The 21,061-nt window shown below is 43.4% G+C and overlaps 3 protein-coding genes across 3 annotated transcripts in view; all 3 read right to left on the reverse strand.

The window, feature by feature from the left end:
* The window catches only part of col25a1 (collagen type XXV alpha 1 chain), a 142,716-nt gene extending 137,199 nt beyond the window's left edge, over positions 1 to 5,517 (reverse strand). Inside the window, exons 1-2 of the mRNA XM_079184868.1 lie at positions 5,024 to 5,517; positions 4,783 to 4,852 (exon numbers count right to left, since the gene is read on the reverse strand). Coding sequence (XP_079040994.1) covers positions 4,783 to 4,852; positions 5,024 to 5,320 — 367 coding nt within the window. The 5' untranslated portion in view covers positions 5,321 to 5,517. The remainder of the gene's footprint in view (positions 1 to 4,782; positions 4,853 to 5,023) is intronic.
* Positions 5,518 to 11,477: 5,960 nt separating this feature from the next.
* On the reverse strand, positions 11,478 to 16,575 carry larp7 (La ribonucleoprotein 7, transcriptional regulator). The gene is made up of 13 exons (XM_079185047.1): positions 16,451 to 16,575; positions 16,029 to 16,234; positions 15,807 to 15,907; positions 15,594 to 15,677; positions 15,165 to 15,329; positions 14,938 to 15,040; positions 14,470 to 14,772; positions 14,092 to 14,245; positions 13,851 to 13,987; positions 13,537 to 13,649; positions 13,242 to 13,401; positions 12,272 to 12,363; positions 11,478 to 11,898 (listed from the first exon to the last, which is right to left on the reverse strand). The coding sequence occupies exons 2-13, from the start codon at positions 16,219 to 16,221 to the stop codon at positions 11,821 to 11,823; spliced, it is 1,683 nt and encodes a 560-aa protein (XP_079041173.1). The 5' UTR covers positions 16,222 to 16,234; positions 16,451 to 16,575; the 3' UTR covers positions 11,478 to 11,820.
* A 188-nt stretch (positions 16,576 to 16,763) lies between these two features.
* On the reverse strand, positions 16,764 to 20,819 carry LOC306714871 (NACHT, LRR and PYD domains-containing protein 3-like). The gene is made up of 6 exons (XM_079185042.1): positions 20,323 to 20,819; positions 18,434 to 20,156; positions 18,184 to 18,267; positions 18,011 to 18,094; positions 17,555 to 17,632; positions 16,764 to 17,464 (listed from the first exon to the last, which is right to left on the reverse strand). The coding sequence occupies exons 1-6, from the start codon at positions 20,630 to 20,632 to the stop codon at positions 17,140 to 17,142; spliced, it is 2,604 nt and encodes an 867-aa protein (XP_079041168.1). The 5' UTR covers positions 20,633 to 20,819; the 3' UTR covers positions 16,764 to 17,139.
* Between the last annotated feature and the right edge of the window lie 242 nt (positions 20,820 to 21,061).

Below are 21,061 nucleotides of genomic sequence, written 5' to 3' on the forward strand. Positions count from 1 at the left end.
TGAGGTACTTCAACCTCCAGCGGAGTGCTGTTGTCCATCCATCCATCCATCACAGCTCGTATAAAAATCATGTCCACTCACAGCATCCCCTCAGGTTAATGTACAGTAAAAAGGGAAAAAAAAGTGTGCCGCCCTTTCAAACCCCACAGTCATACTCATTACCAGAGCTTTCAACTGGCATGCCTCATCATTTCCCATAAAACCTTGCTGCATCAAAAAGGTATAAAGAGACCATCTGTGCTATTTCCAGCGACTTGCCCTTTATAATAAACCTTGTTTAAGAATTTAAAATTAGAGCAAATGCACCACTTCTGATGATTCAATCGTGATAAATCACGCCATGTTCATTTCTTGGGACTGGTGTAAAATCGGAGCTGAATGAGTCGCTATTCACCGGGCGGAGAACATTACGCTCATGATTTACATGTAGATACCGTTTTAAGCAATTTAGCCGCAATCAAAATCATGATTGCCCATTCATCGTTGCCTCCAGTTAAGGCTTCCCAGGCCGCAGCTTTCGTCTCCGGCCTCACAAAAGGCAGCTTAACCTGAGTCACCTAACCAAAAGCAGCTGGCCGCAGTGGCTACCTGGAAGTCTGCTTAGCTTTACCTAGCACTCAGTAATTACATGGCCATTAGGGCACCTCCCAGCACCAAACCACACAGAGGGCTAAATTCAAAAGCTGTCAGTGATTAATTACCAGTTGCCCATTGGGTTGAGGCTATCTGAGGGGATTGGCACAACTGTAACTGTATCAGGCCACTGGGATTACACACTTTGTCGGGCGGAAAGGGGGAGTGGAGCCCAGCTTGGCCACAAGGAGTTGAAAAGGAGTGATTAAGTGGAGGATTGTGTGGGCTGTGTGTGTGGAGGTTTGCCTCTGCTGAAGTGAATGAAATCTGGATTTAACAAAACAAGCCAGACAGATATCGCCGCATCTGCTTCTGTTGTTATTGTGACATAACAGCCATCTGATTCGACCCCCTTCTGCACCTTGCCTGTGACAACCAGCGGGGGGGACAACAAACAAAGTCCTGCACATTACGTGTTGTATGTTTTCTCAAGAGCACTTTGGCCGGTGTTTAGCTTGCAGGCTTTTTGAAGCGAGAAATGCTGCAGAGTGGGAAAAGGGGATATCGGGGAGGGGGGGGGTTTGAGATGTATGGGGAAGTAAACGGGGAAGGAGCAAAGCACCAGTGCTTGCTGACTGCACATTTTATGATGGTCCCATTAAACAGCATGCACTGCTTGGAACGTAGATCCCGGGGGAGGAGCGGGTATACGCTAGAAAGATGAAAAACAAAACTAGCCGCCAATGCTGAAACAATTATTAGAGGGATACTTCACGGTGTGGCACACCGGGTGGGTGTGACTTCAGACAATTCACACCAACTTGGTTTAATGTTTTGCTTCTCCCCATAGAACCAAAACTATTTACACCAAATGTATTGTGAAAAAACTGTTACTTAAAAAGGAGTAGCCCACAAATGTAGCATTGTCCTTCTATAACATCATCGGGCTTGCAGTTCAACAGTGAAAAGAAAAGTATAAAAATCAATGCAACAGAACCAAAGTTGTCTCTTTTTAATCCATTCTGCCTCGAGCTGCTAGCCTCAAGCAGAGACGAGGAGCGGGCTACAGAGGTCTGGTAAAATCACCAGATTATTTTCATTTTCAGACTGACACTGCAGGTATATGGTTATAAAGCCGAGGCCATTCTGACATGATACTAGAAGTTAAAAGGATCAGCAAAGTTGCTACTGTTAAGCTTGAGGGGAACATAAATGTCCAAACCAAATTTCATGGTAATAAATCTAAAGGTTGTCTAGATATATGACAAATGTCAACCTCTTAGTTGCTCTGGAATAAAAGTCAGGGGATCGCCAAAAGCTGATGAATTCATGCCCATGAATTTCTCTACTAAGTTCCACGGCCATCTATCTAACACTCGTTGAGATATTTCAGTCCGCGGTTGACCACCCGACCAACACAGTCGTCTCTACAGCCATGATGCTAGTGTGGCCAGAACCAATCTCAAGGCCACTCAGAAGCTAATAACCGAGTGCTAAATGACCGCAGCCAGGCACTGTTAGGATGACAAATGGCCCCAGAAAAAAAAAAAAAGAAGCTTCACCTTCATGAACCAAGAATTAAATCAGCATGAATACAATATACTTTAAGTTCACCACAGACTTTCTCTAATAAAGATGGTACAAACTTCCTAGGATTCAGAAACAACCTATAAAATATCCTGAAGCTATGGACCATTGCTCTGTCTTTGCAAACCACTCCATCTTCTTTGACAGCAATAAAGTGGAGACTGTGAAAAGCACATTACGGTCCTCCCCTTAAAAAGGAACAAAACAAAAAAAGCCACATCTGAGCCACGGGCTGTCTCCCAGACACAAGAGAGGATAACTATTGAGTGAACCCATTCAGCACTCATATAAAAGATATTTGGCCTGAAAAGGGTCACTCCGAAGCATGAAAGTATGCTGCATGTGTAATACACTTGCACTGCATGAAAATTGCAATATTAAATACACAACAGACTCTTCAAAGGTGTGCTGTTGATATATGTGCTTTTAAGTGACCAGAGTTAAAAATAAATGTAAAAAACTGGGCATGAAATAAAATGTAATCGCATACGAAAGTGCCAGTTTCCAGGATGGAGCTCGGTGCCGCCTTGGCTTTTGGGTCGCCACGCTTCATTTGATGTGAAATGTTTTCAGTGTTTTATTTCGGCCCTGTACAGTGATGTGGTGGGAGAAAATAAATAGCAGACATATGATAGGGATTGAGAACAGAGAGCAGCATGATTGTGAGAGTCTCATTATGGTGAATACTTCCAGTACTTGTGTCTCATTAATTCAGGCATTTCCACTCAGCTGATGACTCATTCGCAATTGATAAACCACTCGCAAAGAGGAAAAAAAAAAGTGTCTCATTCATTGTGGATTATTGCTTTCACCGGCCTCGTTTCTTCTTTCACCTATGTCTGATTATGATAGATGTTAATATTTGTGTTGCTGCATGAATCTGTGAGAGAATCTTTTTGCCCCCCCCCCCCTCAATAGAGAGGTCAGAGATCAACAGCACAGTCCCTTGCTTTAGTAAGGGTTCAGCATCCCGCCCCAAGGACACTTCAATCCTGCAAGACCGATTCTTTCCGACACCTGGATTGTCCATCCAAAAATCCAACCACGAGATCGACTCTGAACAATGTCACGAGTATGACCTTTGCAGAGGGGTCACGTGCAGTATGTTCACACTTACTGCATTACATTCCCAGCTGGAGTTGACTGAGGCCGTGATGTGGACAGATCCCTCGGCATCAGACTTTGAAAAGTTGTGAAAACGTGCACGTTTCCTGCAGCATGGAGTCTACCCAGTGCTGTGGAGCTACACAGACAGCAGTCTGCCAGACACGAGCGTAATGCTCATATGTGCCTCATTGAGAGCATGCGTTACTACCATGCGGTGATGTTTCATTCACAAAGGCAATATACTACTCTTTAAGTCTGATTTCAGGGACTCCTTTTATCCCGATTAAGAGGGGCTGAGGATCCTGTTTGACGAAACTTTGGTATTCTGAAAACTGATGCTTGTCAGTGACCTTGGAGATATTTTTAGTTATTTTTAGTTGAGTAGTTGGAATATTTCACATGAAAAAATAAAAATAAAATGCTATGAGCAAACGCTTCAAATATACGTAAGAAATTCACATATCCTCACAGTCCTAAAAGAAAACCATATATCTCCAAAGATGTCAAAAACATTCCCGTTTTCAGTTTGGTAGCAATGCATTTTTATCCAATGGGTTTTTAATGGTGAATTTAGCTTAAGAAGTATGCTGGTTTAAATCAATCCATTAAGGAACACTCAATTCTTCAGTTTATCTGACAGACTTTGGATATACATGGTTTTCATTTGACCAAGACTATATTCTATTCCTTTGACCTACACCAGATTGAAAAAAAACATGCTTTCAGATACAATAAATGGATATTCAAGACTTTAAATCGGTTATGCCCACAACCCTTAATGCATAACAGATGGAAAACATTCTTAATGGGCTTATTGAAACATTAAACTGCACAACCATCTGACCTTTACATTAGAACTGGATTCTAGCCTATGGAGATGGCAATTCTGTATCCATAGTCAGAAAACACCTGCAGGGTTATTTTATATAGAACATTTATTTATTTTTATTTTCTCATTCTTACTGCGGCATTGTGACGTCTCACAATGACGCACAGTTTAGTGATGGTAGGATTTAAATGTCAGAAAAAAAAAAAAAACTGTGCAGCTTTCCCTCCAACATCCTTGAGCGGCACTGAAGAATAACCTCGACTCCATCCCAAAATGATCAGAATGCTGACCCCCCCACTGAAGGAAGTAATGTTTCCATCTGCTGGTGGCAAACGTGAACTTCCAACATCTCTTTTCCAACAGGACAAGTGAGCAGACAAACAACACAAGTCAAACAACCTCTCAGCACTTCTATGTATAGACTGCTGTTAAATACCTTTCTTTCTGCTAAGTGTAATGGCCAGTCAGCTGTCTGCATCCTTCACGGCAGACCTCCACACACTGTCAAAACTATCCAGGCAAACTGTCATGCGTCATCGGTTTCAATGAAATAAACCAAAAAGGACCTGTTCAGAGAGCTCACGTTCATTCTCACATCAACTCTGGACTGAGTCACAAACATGCTTCAAATCCAGCAGATAACCACGTGACCAGAATACATGGGGGGGGGAGTAAGTTGTATTTACCTGGAGGGCAGTTGCATTCAGGTGATGCTTGTCGTGCAGTCCGAATCTTGACAAAATGTTCATAGGAGCGCTGAAATTGTAAAAGAATAAAATACAATTTAAAAAAAATACAATTTTCATTCATTTGCACATGATGCTTTCAATAATATCAAACTGGCAGGATTTCTGACACAATGTCACTTTAAGGGCAAGTAAAAGCGCACAAACAATTAACAAGAGCAAATGAAAGAGCCAACGTTACCTGAGAGAGCAGCTCACCCACTCTTTGTTCAATCAATGAATTAAAATCATCCATGGAGTAGCCAGGAGCACGGCTAAAGGTGTGCTCGCCATTCCCCCCCTCCAAGTCCACAACCCGGTTCTTAACATCGGCTGAGTTAATGCTCAGAAGAATGCAAAAGGCGATGGACGCCACTGAGCATAAAGACGAGATTACGTTCAGCACTGTCGTGCGCCAATGTTGTCGCTTCTGAGGGGCCACTTCTTTCTCCATCTTTTCCACGCACTTAGATGCTCCTCTTGCCTCCGCGATCTCCATTTAACTACAACTGCACGCGCGTGTTGGGCGCAAACTGCATCTAGCGCGGAGTCACGGATTTGTGGCACGCCGTTTTGCGCGTGTGAATGTGCCTGCTTGCCTGCGACGCGGCGTTCACGCACAGTGACTTCGTGGGGGCAGCGACAGAGAGATGAGAGGAGTGAAGCACCACTCCGCTCCTCCAGCCAAAGGAAAGTCAAGTCAACCTGCACTGACGGCTCCTGCAAACTTGTTGCACCGAGCCCGCTGCACAGTAGTCTACTGCAGAGGAAATTGCTATTATGCACAATAAAGTAGAAAGAGAGGCTGGGGAAATCGAAGGCAGCGCGCGTGTAGTGGAGACGGCGTTACTACTCGGAGCTTTTTCCACCGCGGTACATGCACGCTCCCCCTCATTACGGCTACAACACGCCTCCAATCTGTTCTGACTGATTAACATAATTTATTGACCCGCTCCTTTCGAGCTCTTTTATTGTGTTTCTGTCAGATCTCCAGTTATCGAACGGAACGCTGCGTAAATATGCAATTACTTTTTTGTAGAAAATGTTGTTTTGGTAAGATAGCAAAAACTTGGACGCAATAAATTAGTCATGGAATTGTAGTGTTGTCTAAACTTGAAAGGTTACATTGTCTGCAGCCAATGTATGGCAACGTTTTGGGGGGGTTTTTTGGCCTTGGCGCTGCGTAAAAACGCACGAAAATCCTAAAAGCTCTCTTCCTGAGGGTATTCGGGTGGATAGAGGCGCTCACTGAACTGCGCAAATAGCACATCTTATTGATTGCTGGTGTTCAATAGACACCATGCAGAGAGAAGAGAGCCACAGAGCCCTGCAGCGCTCAAGCAGGGATGCTGGCGTTAAGCGAACCCACAGCCTGTGACCACTCTGTACTGGTTGCTGCCATGAATTCTGATCAGATGTCAGTTAATATCCATCAAGACTGAAGTAGATAATGCACGCAAATCATCAGTGATTAACATTACATGATACTGGGAAGAACTGGGGAATGGGGGCAAAAACTGTCAAAAGTGAAGAATTACTTTAAATATTTCTGCACTTTGCATCAACTATAATCCACATTCATAATACAAATCTAATGTATTTACTCAGCTTGCATAAGCATCAATACTACATGTGTTCCCTCTGTCAATGCATAAACGCAGAGGGCTGACATTTGAATTCAATGGGCAGACGGTTGTTCTTCATTTGAGCTATTAGAGCTATATTTAATGAACAGCTATATCAGCATCTATCCCTGCACACGGTTCAACCGTTTCAAGATGCCAAAATATGTTTTGAGTGACACTGAATCGAGAAGTCCTTTTTCATATGCAGTCAGAAATGTATAATCAGAAAGGACTTCAAATATCGATAAACCTCCCCAGACTCCTGACTTCTTATTCTCAAGTTCCTCTTCCCAGCCTTTTTGCATTTTAATGTTTCTCTGTGAAAATAAGTCTTTAATCAAAATCTCAGTGAGAATGAAGGATATGAGTTATTAATGTGGATTTTACTTATTTATCAGGGCAGTTTTTGTCTTCTTTGTGTTCCCAAATAATCAAGTGTTCTACAATAATTGGATTTATAAATTAGCTCTGAGAAGTTCTACATTCCTAGTATATTCATATTTCAAGTCCGTGTCTGCCATCTCATATGGGTCATGTCTTATGCCAGTGCAATACAATCAGCATCTCTCTGGTATGCAATTCAGAACCACTAGTACTACTACGTACATAAAAGTAAACATATCCATTCAATTAATGTTTTCTGCACGGCGTCAGAAGCAAATTAACAGACGCAATCCTAAAGCACTTTAAATTCATTAGTTTGCAGTGACAGCAAGACACTGGTGTTATTGTTTTGTTGCGCAATCTGCAGACTTGGGAGTGCGAAACGTATTTGTCATAATCCAAGAGACGGTAAATGCACACAGGTGATTTTGATTATTCTACCTGATTAGGTGAAAAGACTGCTTGAAGACAATCTCCCTCATTCTCCTGCAGCTTTGCTCCACCTGTTGCCAACTTCAACCCGATTAGAGGTCAAATCAGCCTGAATAACTGAAAACACCTGTGTGTGTGTGTGTGTGTGTGTGTGTGTGTGTGTGTGTGTGTGTGTGTGTGTGTGTGTGTGTGTGTGTGTGTGTGTGTGTGTGTGTGTTAAAAACTACAGAAGGACAGTACTTGTATTTCACTTTGTTGACTGTATAAATGTGACCCAATGGAGTTACTGAAGTGCATTTGACATGCAGGTACTTTGACCAAGTGCTATTTGCACAGTTCATTAACTGCATTTGTTCAGCTGTGTTTTGTTTTTAATCACTTCGTTAGTTAAGTCATTTACAAGGCTAATGTAGCACCATTTCCCCTGCAACTGAAAATCTATGAGGGCGGCTGGTATTTCACCGTCTAAATGCTGCTTCAGACACTTGTACAATGCAATTCTATGAAACACTTTTTCTAGGGGTTTTATGAATGGAAGAATACTTATCAGTACAAAATACTGAAATGTCAGTCTAAAAATATCTTCATCTTCACTTTCCTTTTCTTTTTTTTTATTAAAAACAGACATGGCCAGTATTTCCTCAGAAATCATGCTGTACAAACGTGGAATGCCAAAGTACAAATGATCAAGAGTTTGTCTTTTGAAAATGTAATTCATCACATTTAATTAATCATGTCTAAATAAATTATCCTTTCAAATTTTCTTGTCGAGCTGCTCCAAGGTTTATTGCGTTTTGACGTCTCCCGTCACATCTGTTAAAATCTCTGTTCTGGTTTATGCGGTTGTAAAGCCTAATAAAAAACAACCATCGTCGTAACTCATAAAATATATGGTTTTACTCATTCTCTCGCAACTATATTCTCATCTGATCCCAGATCGCAATAACTGTTTTGTTAAAAGGCTGTCTATAGAGTATGCTGTCTATTTCTAAATAGTATACGCCTTCCATTGTTTTTTTTTGCCAAACACAATAGAGAAGCAGGTTATAATATAATTTGGGGCAGGTGCTCTCTCCATACGTAAATAGTAAAGCTTTGGACGCCATCTACTGGACAAACACAGAAAATGCCCTTGATGCTGTAGATTCCATAATCCATCACTTAACATTTGTGCGTGGTGAAATCCCCACGACATCATCCGTGTGCGAAATCAGCAGTTCACGAGGTCAACATTTCCTCTACTCTCAGTTGCATCTACGTGCTTATATCCCATCTCTCTTTTTTTTTTTTCTTTTCTTTTTTTTGGGCATCACTACAAAGTGACAGATGGAGTCCTGCGACAAGGTCACGTTGCAGAACGCACGACTCAGCTGCCCTCTGCATGCTCCGCATTAAAAATAACTCGTATAAAACGCAGTAAAAAAGCAACATTATCTCGCGGGGCTGATAAACTACTTTGTATATCTTTCTAAAGTGGCTCCTACAGGGGTGTTTGGAAATCCTCTTTACGCGCCAAAAAGCGCATCATCATCACTCGCAGCGTCCTCTTCTTGACAACCGGCCTGCATCACAGTAATCCACTGGTGTTTATTTTTAGATGCTCTCAGCCGCTATGCGTGCTACTCTCGTTCAACACACACCAATGTTCCTCCGGTCAATAATTCATATGTAGGCCTGCAGCGGCAGCACAGAGTCACAGAGCAAGGCTGCAACAACTCCGACAAAAGGACGCCGCAACTCCGAGACACAGGACGCCAAAAAAAAAAAAGCGCACCGCCTGGACGAGCGATGAGCAAAAACACTGCGAGGCAACAAAATATGCAGCAAAACGACAAACAGGCCACATCTATGAGGTGAGGTGATCTATTTATGTTTTATTTATGGAAACATCACACTTGTGGTTGTGCCGTCATGAAGAAAACACAAAATACTGGCTGGTGACCTGCTTGTATTTTTTCAAAATGTCCTTTATTTGTAATAGAATTATCTGACCTGTATGCAGTTTGAAAGATTCTTTTTTTTTATTTTTGAGGGGGTGGATACATGTTTACTCCTGCAAGGGTTTCATGCTGATTTTAGAACTATATTTGATTATCTTTGTGGGAAGGGAAGCTGTTCTAACTCAGGGAACACAAACATTTCATTTTACCCGTTATTTATTTTGCTAAGCCTTTTTATTTGGCCATGTGTTTCTTTTATACTTCGTCTTAATGCCTTTACATGTCTAATGTAGATTATCGCACAATTGCCTTGATGATGAACGTGTACACTTGACGTCCATGAAGCACTCCGGCCCTCAGAGAGCCCAGACACCGGCCTCTCTCACCACAGAGTATCGGTAAGGTTCCTTCCCCCACGCTGCACCAAGACCATCTTATTTTGCTCAACACAGAGAGACCCGTACCATCCAGTGAAGGGGACGAGTGCCAAAATGACCACTTGGAGGTATCTAAAGTTTCTGTCTGGACACATCTTAGTGAAACTAAGCTGTGAAAAGTTGCTCTCATGTTATGTTCCTGGTGGGTGAGGCAGATTGATGCCAATGTCTCCCCACCTGTGAGGGCCAGTTGACCAATGATGGAGTGCATCATGGACACATGAGGCACCGCCTGGGTGAAAACTCTACCTAAATTCATATCATTAACATGTGTTTCAGATCAATCGTATACGTGACCGACAAATGGACAAAACAACCATCTGTGCCACCCAAAGACCACCGGAGATGCATCAGCATCGCACACAATCCTATGTGCTTTGAATCGAACCAGGTGGCACCCAAGGTGGACTACACATCAGTGTACAAAAGTAAGCAATTTGACCATCAGTAGAGTCGTTCTTTGCGGGAATATAAAACAAGAAATATGCACACACCCCCCCCCCCATTCAAAGTCACTCTCGCTGTCTTATTATTATTTTCAGACGATTTCCAAGCATGGAAAGTGAAGAGGCGCCTGCCATGTAAGCTAACCGGCTGCTTGAAGGTCAAACAAGGATTAGTTTTCACAGACCATCCCTCCAAAGTTGCCAACTCTAAACCAGCCCCACAACCTTTTGAAAGCGTCACCAGCTACAGATCTGACTACGTCACCCATCCAGTGCAGCCCACGCGCAGGGAGGAGCCTGTGTACAACACCAAAGGTCTGCCGTCTCAGCCTGCTGTGTCTCTGAAGCCAAAGGCGGCTTTGGCGGTAAACCAGGACATTTTGGACGAAGCCAGTGCATTGTTTCAGGATTTCAAGACCTGGTCCCTTGAAAACAAGTTCCACGGCAAAGGCAAAGCCAAAGAATCAAGTCCACCGGCAGACCACTGCAACTTCCTCTCCACAACACGTGCAGACTACACGGAACACAAGTGCCAGCGTGCCAAACCATTCCTGCCATCGAAGCCATGGCGTCCCCCAAGCCATCGCTTTTGGGGGACGACGACCATGAAGGACGACTACAAATCTTGGGACATGCCGCAGCGCTTCCCCTCCGTCCGTAAAGAAGAGCTGGACCGGCCCGGGAAAATTACCCTTTCACCGTGCACGCTTAAGCCTGCTGAGGGCCGCAAAACAAGTCTGAAGCCATCTCGCCATCATCTCATATCGAATGCGAAAGCATCCAGCTGCAACGCCACCAAGACAACTCACTGTCCTGCTGAGAATGGTGCACTTTCCAACTCGGAACGCAGCTCCCCTGGGACTCACGAGTCCAGGATGTACTGGACCAGCTCTTTGGACAGAGGAGTGACTTGGGCCGATGGTCGAATTTGTGAGGAGCCCCCTCAGGCCCCCCTCAGGCTGATGATGAGATGTGAGGCCGCCACTCATTACCTCAGGTAGCTTCTACCTTTACAACAATAAAAGCCATGAACGCAACTGGGATTATGTAACGGCAGCTATTTTTATACCACTAAGCAGCTCACTGATGATACTCAGCACAACTCATTTTAGAGTGTTATGTAATCTACTTAATCGAAAGCATTTCATATTCCGTTTGGGAAACAAGTTTGCACAAGTTAGACAGCTAGATGTGGTCTATCACAGCAATCACTGAACGGTGTGTAAATAAAAAATGTTGCACCTGCTGAACAGTGATCGGTTTAACTTTTCATCTCGGATGAGCATTCCATCCAAACCACAGTAACCTATGGTAATAGTTGAGTGTGAGCACGTGAAGGTTGATGCCTACAATTCCTTTTACACACAAACTACATAGACAAAAGTGTTATAAATGCTGTAATAACCAAAGAACGGGATTTTATTAAAAAACAAAAAGGCAAATATCCTCAAAAGGAAATCCCATGACTTGGACACGTCGTTACTGGGAGAACTTTCCAATCATATTCATATCATACAGAGAATCTTTCCATTTTAAAAAAAGCGAGCAATTCAAAAATGTTGCCAAACTGTCTCTATGCGTAGCAGCTCCAGTGCAAACAAATAATAAGGGGACATTCTAACGAGTTACACATTCAGTTCTCTTCTAGTTTGGTACGCATTAACATCAACTGTCCCCTTTCCAATCACATTATGTAAAGTCCACGTAGTCAAACATGTATAGCTGTCAGCAGCTGTCAGTCTTCTTGGAAATGGATGTGCTTATGGGCCTCTCTGGCCCGGGCAAGGATGATTTTTTCGGCTTTGGATATGAGCTGAAGTGTGAAAAGAAAAGAAGAGATTAGATGTGACAAGAGAGGCAGCACTGCTTGAACGGTGGGATACGAGTGTATACGACAACATTATTCCTGGTATTAATACATATCCATAAATGGATTCAGGATAAATAACAAATAAGCTAAAATATGCATCATAAGCCTGTCCATTTTGAATATTACCATATGAAACAGTGTCAATACCTTGTCACAGTTTAAGATTATATATCCCCAAATACCACAATATTTGGATTTCTCATACTCTTCCTAAGAGCTGATACAACTCACTGTTAACATATTGTTTACTAAACCAAACAGGAAAGATGAATAATACATTACTGTGCACATTTCAAAATGTAAAGGGTGCTCTCACCTTCTCCGTGCCCCTCTTCTTCTCCCTCGGGCGATTGAGCTTGACTTGGCGGTCCACGAGGATCTTCTGCCAGTACCGTTGTTCATGGTCCCCTTTAAAAGCCATTGAATGGAGATTTATTATGCCAATATTATTACCCGCGGCTCAAAAATGCAATCAACAATTGATAAGAAACCTTTGAAACACAGAACTGAAGACGAGCTGATGGGCGCTGTCCCAATAAATTATTTTCACCGTAATCAATTATTTAAAAAAAACACAGCTCAGTCATCCGAGTCCTCTTCTCAACCGGAGAGGATTAGCGATGCATATACCGCGGGTGCTTTTCATGACGCTAACTTATGCGTCCTCGCCTCCTCTCGGGGACATCGTTCCCCCTCCGCCATCACGGAGGATCTTCCAATCCCTCGATATGCAACCTCGAAGGAGACGATGAGCGAGGAGGCTTCCCGAAGGAGCTTAAGAGCGAGGAAACACCGGTGTACCGTGTGTGTGTGTGTGTGCCGTGACACACAGCTGGAATAATCTCAAACCATGGCGGGGTGGTAGTTAGTTATGAGTTCTGCCCTTCACTGCTCCTTTATGACATTTCACCTTGGTGTTACTTGTGTTTTTATCGTTGAATATAGGCTACTTCCAGTTCAACCGCTTTAATTGTGACGTGATGTTTACATTAATTAGTCATATAGATAGACAGAAGTGTAATGTCTCTTTATTTGTACGGTGCTTTTCAGAAGAACATTTGTAGTGCTTCACACAATAAAATACATAAAGGCATCTCTGTGCGTTCATGTCTCATTATGTCTCTCACATTGAATTGACATTGCTGTAAACAAGGGACTGTCAAATGCCTGGATATCCCGGGGGCGAGACTAAGGCGCGAGTCATAACAAGGAAGCGTCATGAAAGAGCATCCTGGGAGCGATGCAGAAATGATTGTACCTTGAACGCAGGGAATAAAAATGCATACCTGCGAGGATCTCGACCTTCCAGCTGTGCTCTTTCTGCAGCTCTGCGCTGGCGTCGCTGACGGCTTTAGCGTCTTCAGGGGTGTGAAAGCGGATGTGACCCTCAGTGTCTCCGTCCAAGGTGTCAATGTAAGCTACTGGGGATATTTTGCTCAGCGCATCCTACATAAAATCCCCCCCCCAAAAAAAAACAGAAATGTTGGTTAATAATCTTACAGACGTATGTTTAATGAGATTCAAGCTTGTTGATGATCTTAACTTTCCTGAATATCAAAATATAGACGATATGGATTGTACCTTGATGAACTTCCTCGCTGGCAGCGGCTTGCTGTCTGTGATCTTCATGATGACACCGCTGGTGAACTGAGGGCCTTGGGTCATCTCTTTCTCACTTTTCGTACTCTTCTCAACTAGAAGACAGAAAAGCAACATTATTGCATCAAACCGAACTGAACCATTGGAGCCCGTGTGTTCTACCCAACAGCTGGAGAGCCATCGAGCTTCTGTGAGAAGATGTTAATTATTACGATCAACTCGTGTCATTGTACTTAATTTCAGCATCCACTTTTCGCTTCGTGTCATATCTTTATATCTTTTGGTCTGCGTCTCACCGTCTTGAGGATGCTGCTCCGTCTCCATGAGACTCTTGTGCTCCTTGTGATCGATCTTGTTGATGCACTTCTTCAGGGACGTCATGCTGCGCTTCTGCAACCTCAGGTACTCGTCCTTCAACTCGAGCCACTCTTTCCTAATGCGGCCAAAAGATCGTCATCGGTGTGTTTAAGTTAATGCGTTTTCACTTATTAATTCATTCCCGTTGACACATGAAGAAGAATGGAAGAGGGCTCTTACTTGGACAGAACCCGGAGTGGGATGACTTCTTGCCCTACTTTCAGTTTTTCCTTGTGTTTCTTTTTTCTCTTCCTCTTTGCTTTAACTGCTGAATCATCTCCGTTTTCTTTCCCTTCTTCAACACCTCTCTCCGTGTCACTTTTAGTGGGCGTATCTAAAAAAAAAAAAAAAAAGGGGAATAACACAGTTAACAACAACTAACTCGTGGTTTCATTGCCGTAAAAACTCATCATACGTCATACATTTTCAGATTTTTAGGAAGTAAAAGGAAAAGCAAAGCGAGAGGAAGCGGTGACAGTAAAGACGTTTGTATCTTGACTTGTTTTTTCCTCTCTATCGTTTCCGTCACACGGACCAGCAGATACTGCGTTCACTTACCAGGCTTAGTTAAACCTTTCTCCTTCTCTCCAGCTTCACTTTCACTCGTCCTCCTCATCTTAGACGGCACGTCACTTTCGGATCCCTCTGCCGTCTGGGACCGTCGCCTCTTTTTCTCCGACAGCTTGTCCGGTGTCTTCAGAGTGGCGGCGGCATCCGATTCAAAATCCCCCGCCGCCGAGCGCTTCCTCTTTAGCTCCGACGGTTCTGCTTCCCTCTCTCGCTCTTTGGATTCTTCGGCAGAAGTCTGTAGTGTGGTGCCTTCTTTCTTTTTCTTCCTCTTTTTCTTCTCCTCTTCTTCACCTGTCGCACACGGATGTCAAGACATGCGGATCAATACAACAAATTGCATCAAAAGCAATTTCTTGACATTAAGCCTCAGATTTCTAATGAGTCAGTTGTTTTTCGGTTTATGGGCGGTAGAAAAGAAGAAGAGATGTGAATGAAGCGATTGTATTTTCATTGTACCTGATGGTGGATTGTCGGCTGGTAGAGGGATGGGCTTCCCATTTTTCATCTTGGGGAAAATCCCTGGCTTCCGGGGAGCATCTTCAGGGGGGTTGTTCAGCATCTGTTTCAAAAGGTCAAAAAACGCCCGTGAGTTTTGTTCCTGCCCAAATCAAACACTGGGCTGAGTGACTCATCACATATTTTAGGAAACAATGACATGTTATTGATTGTATTGAAGGTATCACCTCTATGGCTTTCTGTGCTTGTTTATCCGTCTCAAACTCGATGAAGGCGAAACCCTTGGGGTCGCCAGTGGTCTTATATCTCGGGATGCTAACGTAAACCACATTCCCGCACTTTGTGAACACTCTCTCTATCCAGCTGTGCGTCACATCCTTGGGCAAGAGTTCCTTGGGAAAGAAAGAAAAGTATTATCTTACGATCCAACAGTTTTGTTGATACCAGCAGGCAGAGAACGCTCGTCAAAGTAACCAGCACGTGAGTATGATAAGAGCTCAGTGTAAGGTGTATTTCCTATGCTGAGGCAACATCGGGGTTTACTTCCTGTCCGTTTATGTCATTCACACACACTGCAAATGACGAATTTGGAATAGTTATCTTTACAACTATGAAATGGTCTAAAGATACAATTACACATAAAACAATTTTTTTACCACATAGACTGTGCGATCGTCGACATCATTCGGTACATCTCCAATGGGAAGCTGGCGCCTTACTTTATCTCCCGCTAGGTTAACCTGAAACAAAACGGTAACACATTTGTGTTCATCGCATTCATTGGACATTAGTTTGGAGCCACGCACAAACTCTCAAAATATTAAAACATTAACAAGGCACCATAAAAAAGAAAATACACTTCATAGTACCTCAACTACAGATGAATTTTTTATCGCTCTGGCAATCAGCTTGGTGTCACTTGTCAGCTTCTTCATTCGATTGAAGCTCGCCAACACAGATATATCAACATCTAAAAACAAATAACATATTTGGTACAACGTTTCAGACAAAATCCAATGTTGTTGTGTCATTACATGCACTAAATGGTCCAATATGAATGTAGTGTAATATTGATATTGAGAGCCCCTTACATCCATCCTCTGACTCATCGATGACTTTTTTAAGAAAACGGTCCTTATGAAGGTTGACGTCTCCGAACCAGAAGTCCACTTGCCGCTTCACATCACCCAGCAGCTGTTTAACACGCGACCGCTTCTTTTTTTCAGTCTCCTTGTTCTTGCTGCTGGCTTCTGCATGCGCAGCTTCCCTCTCCGTGTCAATCATCCTGCAGGTGAGACTGTAACACAGATCAGCAACATGCACACGTAACGCTACTTTAGTTGTGGGTCTGCTTAGCTAGCCAATTGTGTGTTAGCTATCGCTAGCGTATGCAGTTGTATGTCAGTTCGCGGGTAGCGACATTTTTAAAATGGTACAGTCAGGCCCACTCCATTTCAAAACACGTCAACCCGTCACGTAGCATTGAACTGCGATAATAGTTACTAGAACTCACCTTATTTGAGATGAGGAAACTGCATGCACAAAAATAACAAAAACCGGGTTAGCTCGCTGGCTAACGTGATATGAACGACTTACTTCGTTCAGCGAGATGTCGCAGAATATATTCGTCAGATCAGAATCAGGGTAAGCAGTTTAAACAACTTCCGGTGAAGTACTCCAAAATAAAATGTAACAAATGCATTTGAAGTTTCAATATTTTACTGACAATTGTGCACGTTACAATAAATCTGATAAAATAAAAAATATATAATATTTCATACACACAGGAGTAGTGCATTTAACATTTTAATATCATTTGTTGAATAAATAGAAAACATGATAATACATAGTTCTAGAAATAAAGTGTCACATTATTGAACGTTTTTAAATAGGTATTTTAGTACATCTGAGATCCATATTACTCAACGTGCGTGTAGCATCAGTGTATAAAAAGAAGAGCATCTTCGTAAGAAACGGAAATTTATAGTATTGTTTGAATCCCATAACTCGTGGCCGGTTAGCTCAGTTGGTTAGAGCGTCGTGCTAATAACGCGAAGGTCGCGGGTTCGATACCCGTACTGGCCAATACTTTTCTTTAACCCGCTAATTGCCTTCCACTTTCATTTAGTGTTACGCGAAGCATTCAACATTCAATATTCTTCTGTATGTTCTAGCTTATAACTTGAAGCAGGTGTAGTCCTCTTACTGTATGTGACTCAATGTCCTGTCAAACTTTTTGAGCTTTTTGCTCATGTCATCCTCAGTGCAGCACTCAATCCTGTGCTTGATGAGCTGTGATAGTTGCTTGTAGAAAGTCTTCGCCCACTGGGTCTCTAAGCAGTGGACCGATATGTTGCACACTTTGTGGAGTACCGTCACTAACTTCTCATTGCTGCTGACCTCACACCTTTTGAAGACCCATTCGCCCCACCCCCCCCACATTCCATCATCTGTGAAGCTCACAGTTATGCTTTCTTGGGTGCAAAACGACTCTGTATCCGTGTCAGTCAGGTCATTCCATATGGCTCTGAATGAAGAGGGAATGAAAAGAAGCGTAAGAAAATGGATATTGTTGAAATATGTATTGGAATGATTTGTTGAAACAAGTCCCACTCACACAACTTTTTTCAGAGGGTTTGGGGTCAAGTCACTGAGTGACAGCAGACCTTTGTAGCTCACTCGGTTTCCCTCCATCCTGTGAAGGCACGTAGGTATGAGTAACATGTTCTGAATCATCTATTTAATTTTTTTATACATGAATAAATCTGCAAACCAAATATGTTTACAAATATGAAATTACACTCAGCATCTTTATCCCTTATGAGATGATAATTTTTTGACAGAAAATGGCCATAAAATGTTTGTATGGAACCATCTAGTCAGCTACCCAATAGCACTAAATGATCGGAGACTCCAGATACAGAACATTTATTTGGAATATATATGTTGTTTTAATGTGCAGCCTGTTATGCTGCGCTGGAGTGCAGTTAATGATTCAGACAACCACAATTCTGGAAAGACTTTCATTTCCCCAAAAATATGATAATGTGGAATGTCGTGACAAGTCTCTTACCACAGCTCTTGAAGGTTTTTTTTCACCCGTATGGCACTAGAAAGAGTCAATAGTTCATCATCACCGATGTCTGACCATCCAAGACTAAAATGGGAAGTGTGAAACATGTCTGGGTGATTCTTTATTCTCAAATAATGATTGACAAAAGCCTGTAAAATGAATTGTCATCTTACCCAAGGTGGGTTATACTTTCTGACACTTGCAGCACATCCGCAATGACTTGAGCTGTTTTTGTATCGATGTTGTTTTCTCCAAGCCTTAAAAATGAAAAAGTGGAATTAGTGCATAAACCAAATTATATATTCCTCAAAATGATGGTCGTGAAACTTCACACTTTACTTCTTGATGCGGGCAGAGCGATATGCCACATGGAACTGCAAAGATTGATGAGACACTGCAAACCACATTTTACAAGGAACTCACCAAAGTCTGTTACATCTGAGCAGCAGGTGCTGAATGTCTCTAAGTGCCTCACAGCTTACTCCTGTCCCTGTCAAATCCAGCTCTGCTATTGGGCCCTTTGTGAGGTTCAGGAAGTACTTGATGGCATTGTAATCCATTTGGGAGAGTGTTTCGTCACTGACGTTCACTTGCAGCCTCTCTGGTTGCACAGCGAGGGCCAGAGACGGGTCCTGTTGCTCAAACAGGCAGTGCAAATGGTTTAGGATATGGGCCCCGCTTTCACAGTGCATTGTAAGCTCTCCGATGATCCTCTGACGATAGTCGTCCACTTTGTCCTTATGGCAACACAGCCCCACCTGCCTCGATAGAAGATTAGCATTGCGTTCAGAGAGGATTCCAGAAAGGAAGCGGTTGAAGAGGTCCAAATGTCCGTTGTTGGACCCCTCTGCAAGACCCGCACTTTGCTGAAGTGCATCAGGTAAAGGGTGATCCGTCATTGCGCAATAGACTGCAGCAAAGAACTCTTGAACAGTAAGGTGCGCAAAGGAGTAAACCTCCTCAGTGCAGCCAGGCTCTTGTGCCACTGTCTTGTCAAGGAAGGTACTGACAAGGCTGCATCCCTCTAACGCTGCCACGTCTCGGTCGCTGCCGTAGAACAGAGTCTGATGCTCCATCAGCTTTTGGAAGGCCAGGCGTCCCAGCTTCAGCACGATATCGGACAGCGGCTGGACGGTCCCCGCTTCTTGCTCTTGGCGAAAGGTTTCGGCCCTCGCTTGAGTGTGAGAGCGAAGCAAGGCCACCAGGTACTGCACGTAAATGTCCGTCATGGTCTTGGGGCTCTCTCCACAGAGGTCTTTGCTTTCTTTGAGGATGCAGCACACAATGTAGCAAAATGCAGGGATGTAGCACAGCGTGAGCATCAGCTCATTCGCTGACACCACCGCGAACATGCGCTCAGCAATTGCGCTGTCCTGGAAATAACGGAAGAAGAAGTCTTGAACTTCGGTCAAGGAGAAGCCAGCGATGAGCACAAAGCGGTCGACGCAGCCCACGGGGATGTAGTTGATGGCTGCCGGTCGACTTGTGAGCATGACAGAAGCGTTGGGAAGCAGTTCGCCTTGCATCAGACTGCCGAAGACCTCCACCACCTCTGCGTCTTCATCTGGCTCAGTCACAAATGCGTCTACATCGCAGCTCCTGTAGTGTCTGAACTCATCAAAGCCGTCTAAGATGATCAGCAGTTTGTTGTCATTCGCTAAAATGTTATCCAGTTCCTTAGCAAGGTGCCGGTTTTTACGCAAGACCAGCTCCCGGAAGTTTGTCGGTTTGTCGATCAGATTCAGGTCTCTGAAGGTCATGTGAATGATGAAGTCAAATCCGAGATGGTCCCGGTTTCCGCCAAAATCAAACAGCATTTTCTGCACCAGGATGGTTTTTCCGATGCCGGCCACCCCTGACACCAGAACCTTCTTGACTGGACGGTTTCCATTTACACTTGAAAAGAGTTCGGCCGGTGCGATTTTCCTTTGCACCGCCGACTTCTGCTGCATGGAGAGCCGCTTTTGTCCAAACGTCAGCACCTCGTGTCTTTTCATGTCCAAGCCCTGGTGTCCGTCGGCCAGCAACAGATTGACATAGTGTTCGGAAAAAAGGATTTTCTCTCCGTGACGGGTGTTGTAGAAGAGCATGCTCTCACTCCGGCGGGTGAGGACATCTTTATGCTTTTGTTTGACTTTGTTATACTCTGCAGAAGAAGATAAGATTCATGCGATTTGTCCTTTATGACAACAGATCTAATAATGCTTCATGAAAGCCACAGAATGCACTGTATATATGAACAAAGCAATGCTACAACAAGTGTTTAACTCGTGGCATTATTGTCATCTTAAATGTACCAATGAATTGCATACCTACGGACTGAGGCTGATCTGTGTTGCCTTGGTGGGAGTGTGTCTGTGCCTCTTGCTGATGACTGCTGATTGAGAGAAAAGTCTTAGCTGCTTCCTCGCCTTTACACGTCAGGATATCCAACACCTTTCTCACTCTGGCCCGAGGCCCCAACTGACAAAACACCTCCTCACGGTCATCGCGAGTGAACACTTCCCGACCAACTAAGATTTCCAGCAGAGAGTCAATCCGTCCTTCCAGTTCGTCAATGAGGGAAACTCGCAGAACCCCGATTGCGGCCAAACAAGAATTACAACCATCCTTTTCCACCATCACAAGTCTGAAAGAATCCTCAGCAAATCATCTGCCGATGGTGCTAATTTGAATCTGTAGCGTCGAGGTTGATGTTAAGCAATTTCCCCTCATAATTTAGAGGAATCCTGTGAACGCATGTCCCTCTTCAAAGGCTGAGAAGTAGGATGTGAACTGTATTTCATAGATACAGAAAGAGGAAAGCTTTTTCCCTGTGACACCATTGTGTCGATGACAGAGCTGTGTTGTAATACTAGACTTGAATGACTTGTTCTTCCTGTTAATGGTAACCGTTAACGGTGGTTTTTGTTCTGTGTTGTGAGTGAGTTGAAGTGAATGAATTGGTGTAATGGTTCGACAGGAATTCCAGCAATTGTCCAATAGATCCACTTTAATATACTCTAATACACTTTGACAAGATACTGCAGTCAGAACCACAACAGATTATTA

Source organism: Pholis gunnellus, assembly GCF_910591455.1.
Source record: "Pholis gunnellus genome assembly, chromosome: 23".
Classification (NCBI taxonomy): domain Eukaryota; kingdom Metazoa; phylum Chordata; class Actinopteri; order Perciformes; family Pholidae; genus Pholis; species Pholis gunnellus.

What these genes read in the sequence shown, in the direction of transcription:
- larp7 (XM_079185047.1), bottom strand. Translation starts at nt 16,221, where the DNA reads ATGATTGACACGGAGAGGGAAGCTGCGCATGCAGAAGCCAGCAGCAAG. An exon ending in AAAATTCATCTGTAGTTGAG is followed by an intron (nt 15,678 to 15,806) that starts GTACTATGAAGT and finishes GTTTTGTTTCAG; the next exon opens with GTTAACCTAGCGGGAGATAA. An exon ending in AGAAGAGGGGCACGGAGAAG is followed by an intron (nt 11,899 to 12,271) that starts GTGAGAGCACCC and finishes TTCACACTTCAG; the next exon opens with CTCATATCCAAAGCCGAAAA.
- LOC306714871 (XM_079185042.1), bottom strand. Translation starts at nt 20,632, where the DNA reads ATGGTGGAAAAGGATGGTTGTAATTCTTGTTTGGCCGCAATCGGGGTT. An exon ending in AGATCAGCCTCAGTCCGTAG is followed by an intron (nt 20,157 to 20,322) that starts GTATGCAATTCA and finishes CTTCTTCTGCAG; the next exon opens with AGTATAACAAAGTCAAACAA. An exon ending in AAAAACCTTCAAGAGCTGTG is followed by an intron (nt 17,633 to 18,010) that starts GTAAGAGACTTG and finishes GTGCCTTCACAG; the next exon opens with GATGGAGGGAAACCGAGTGA.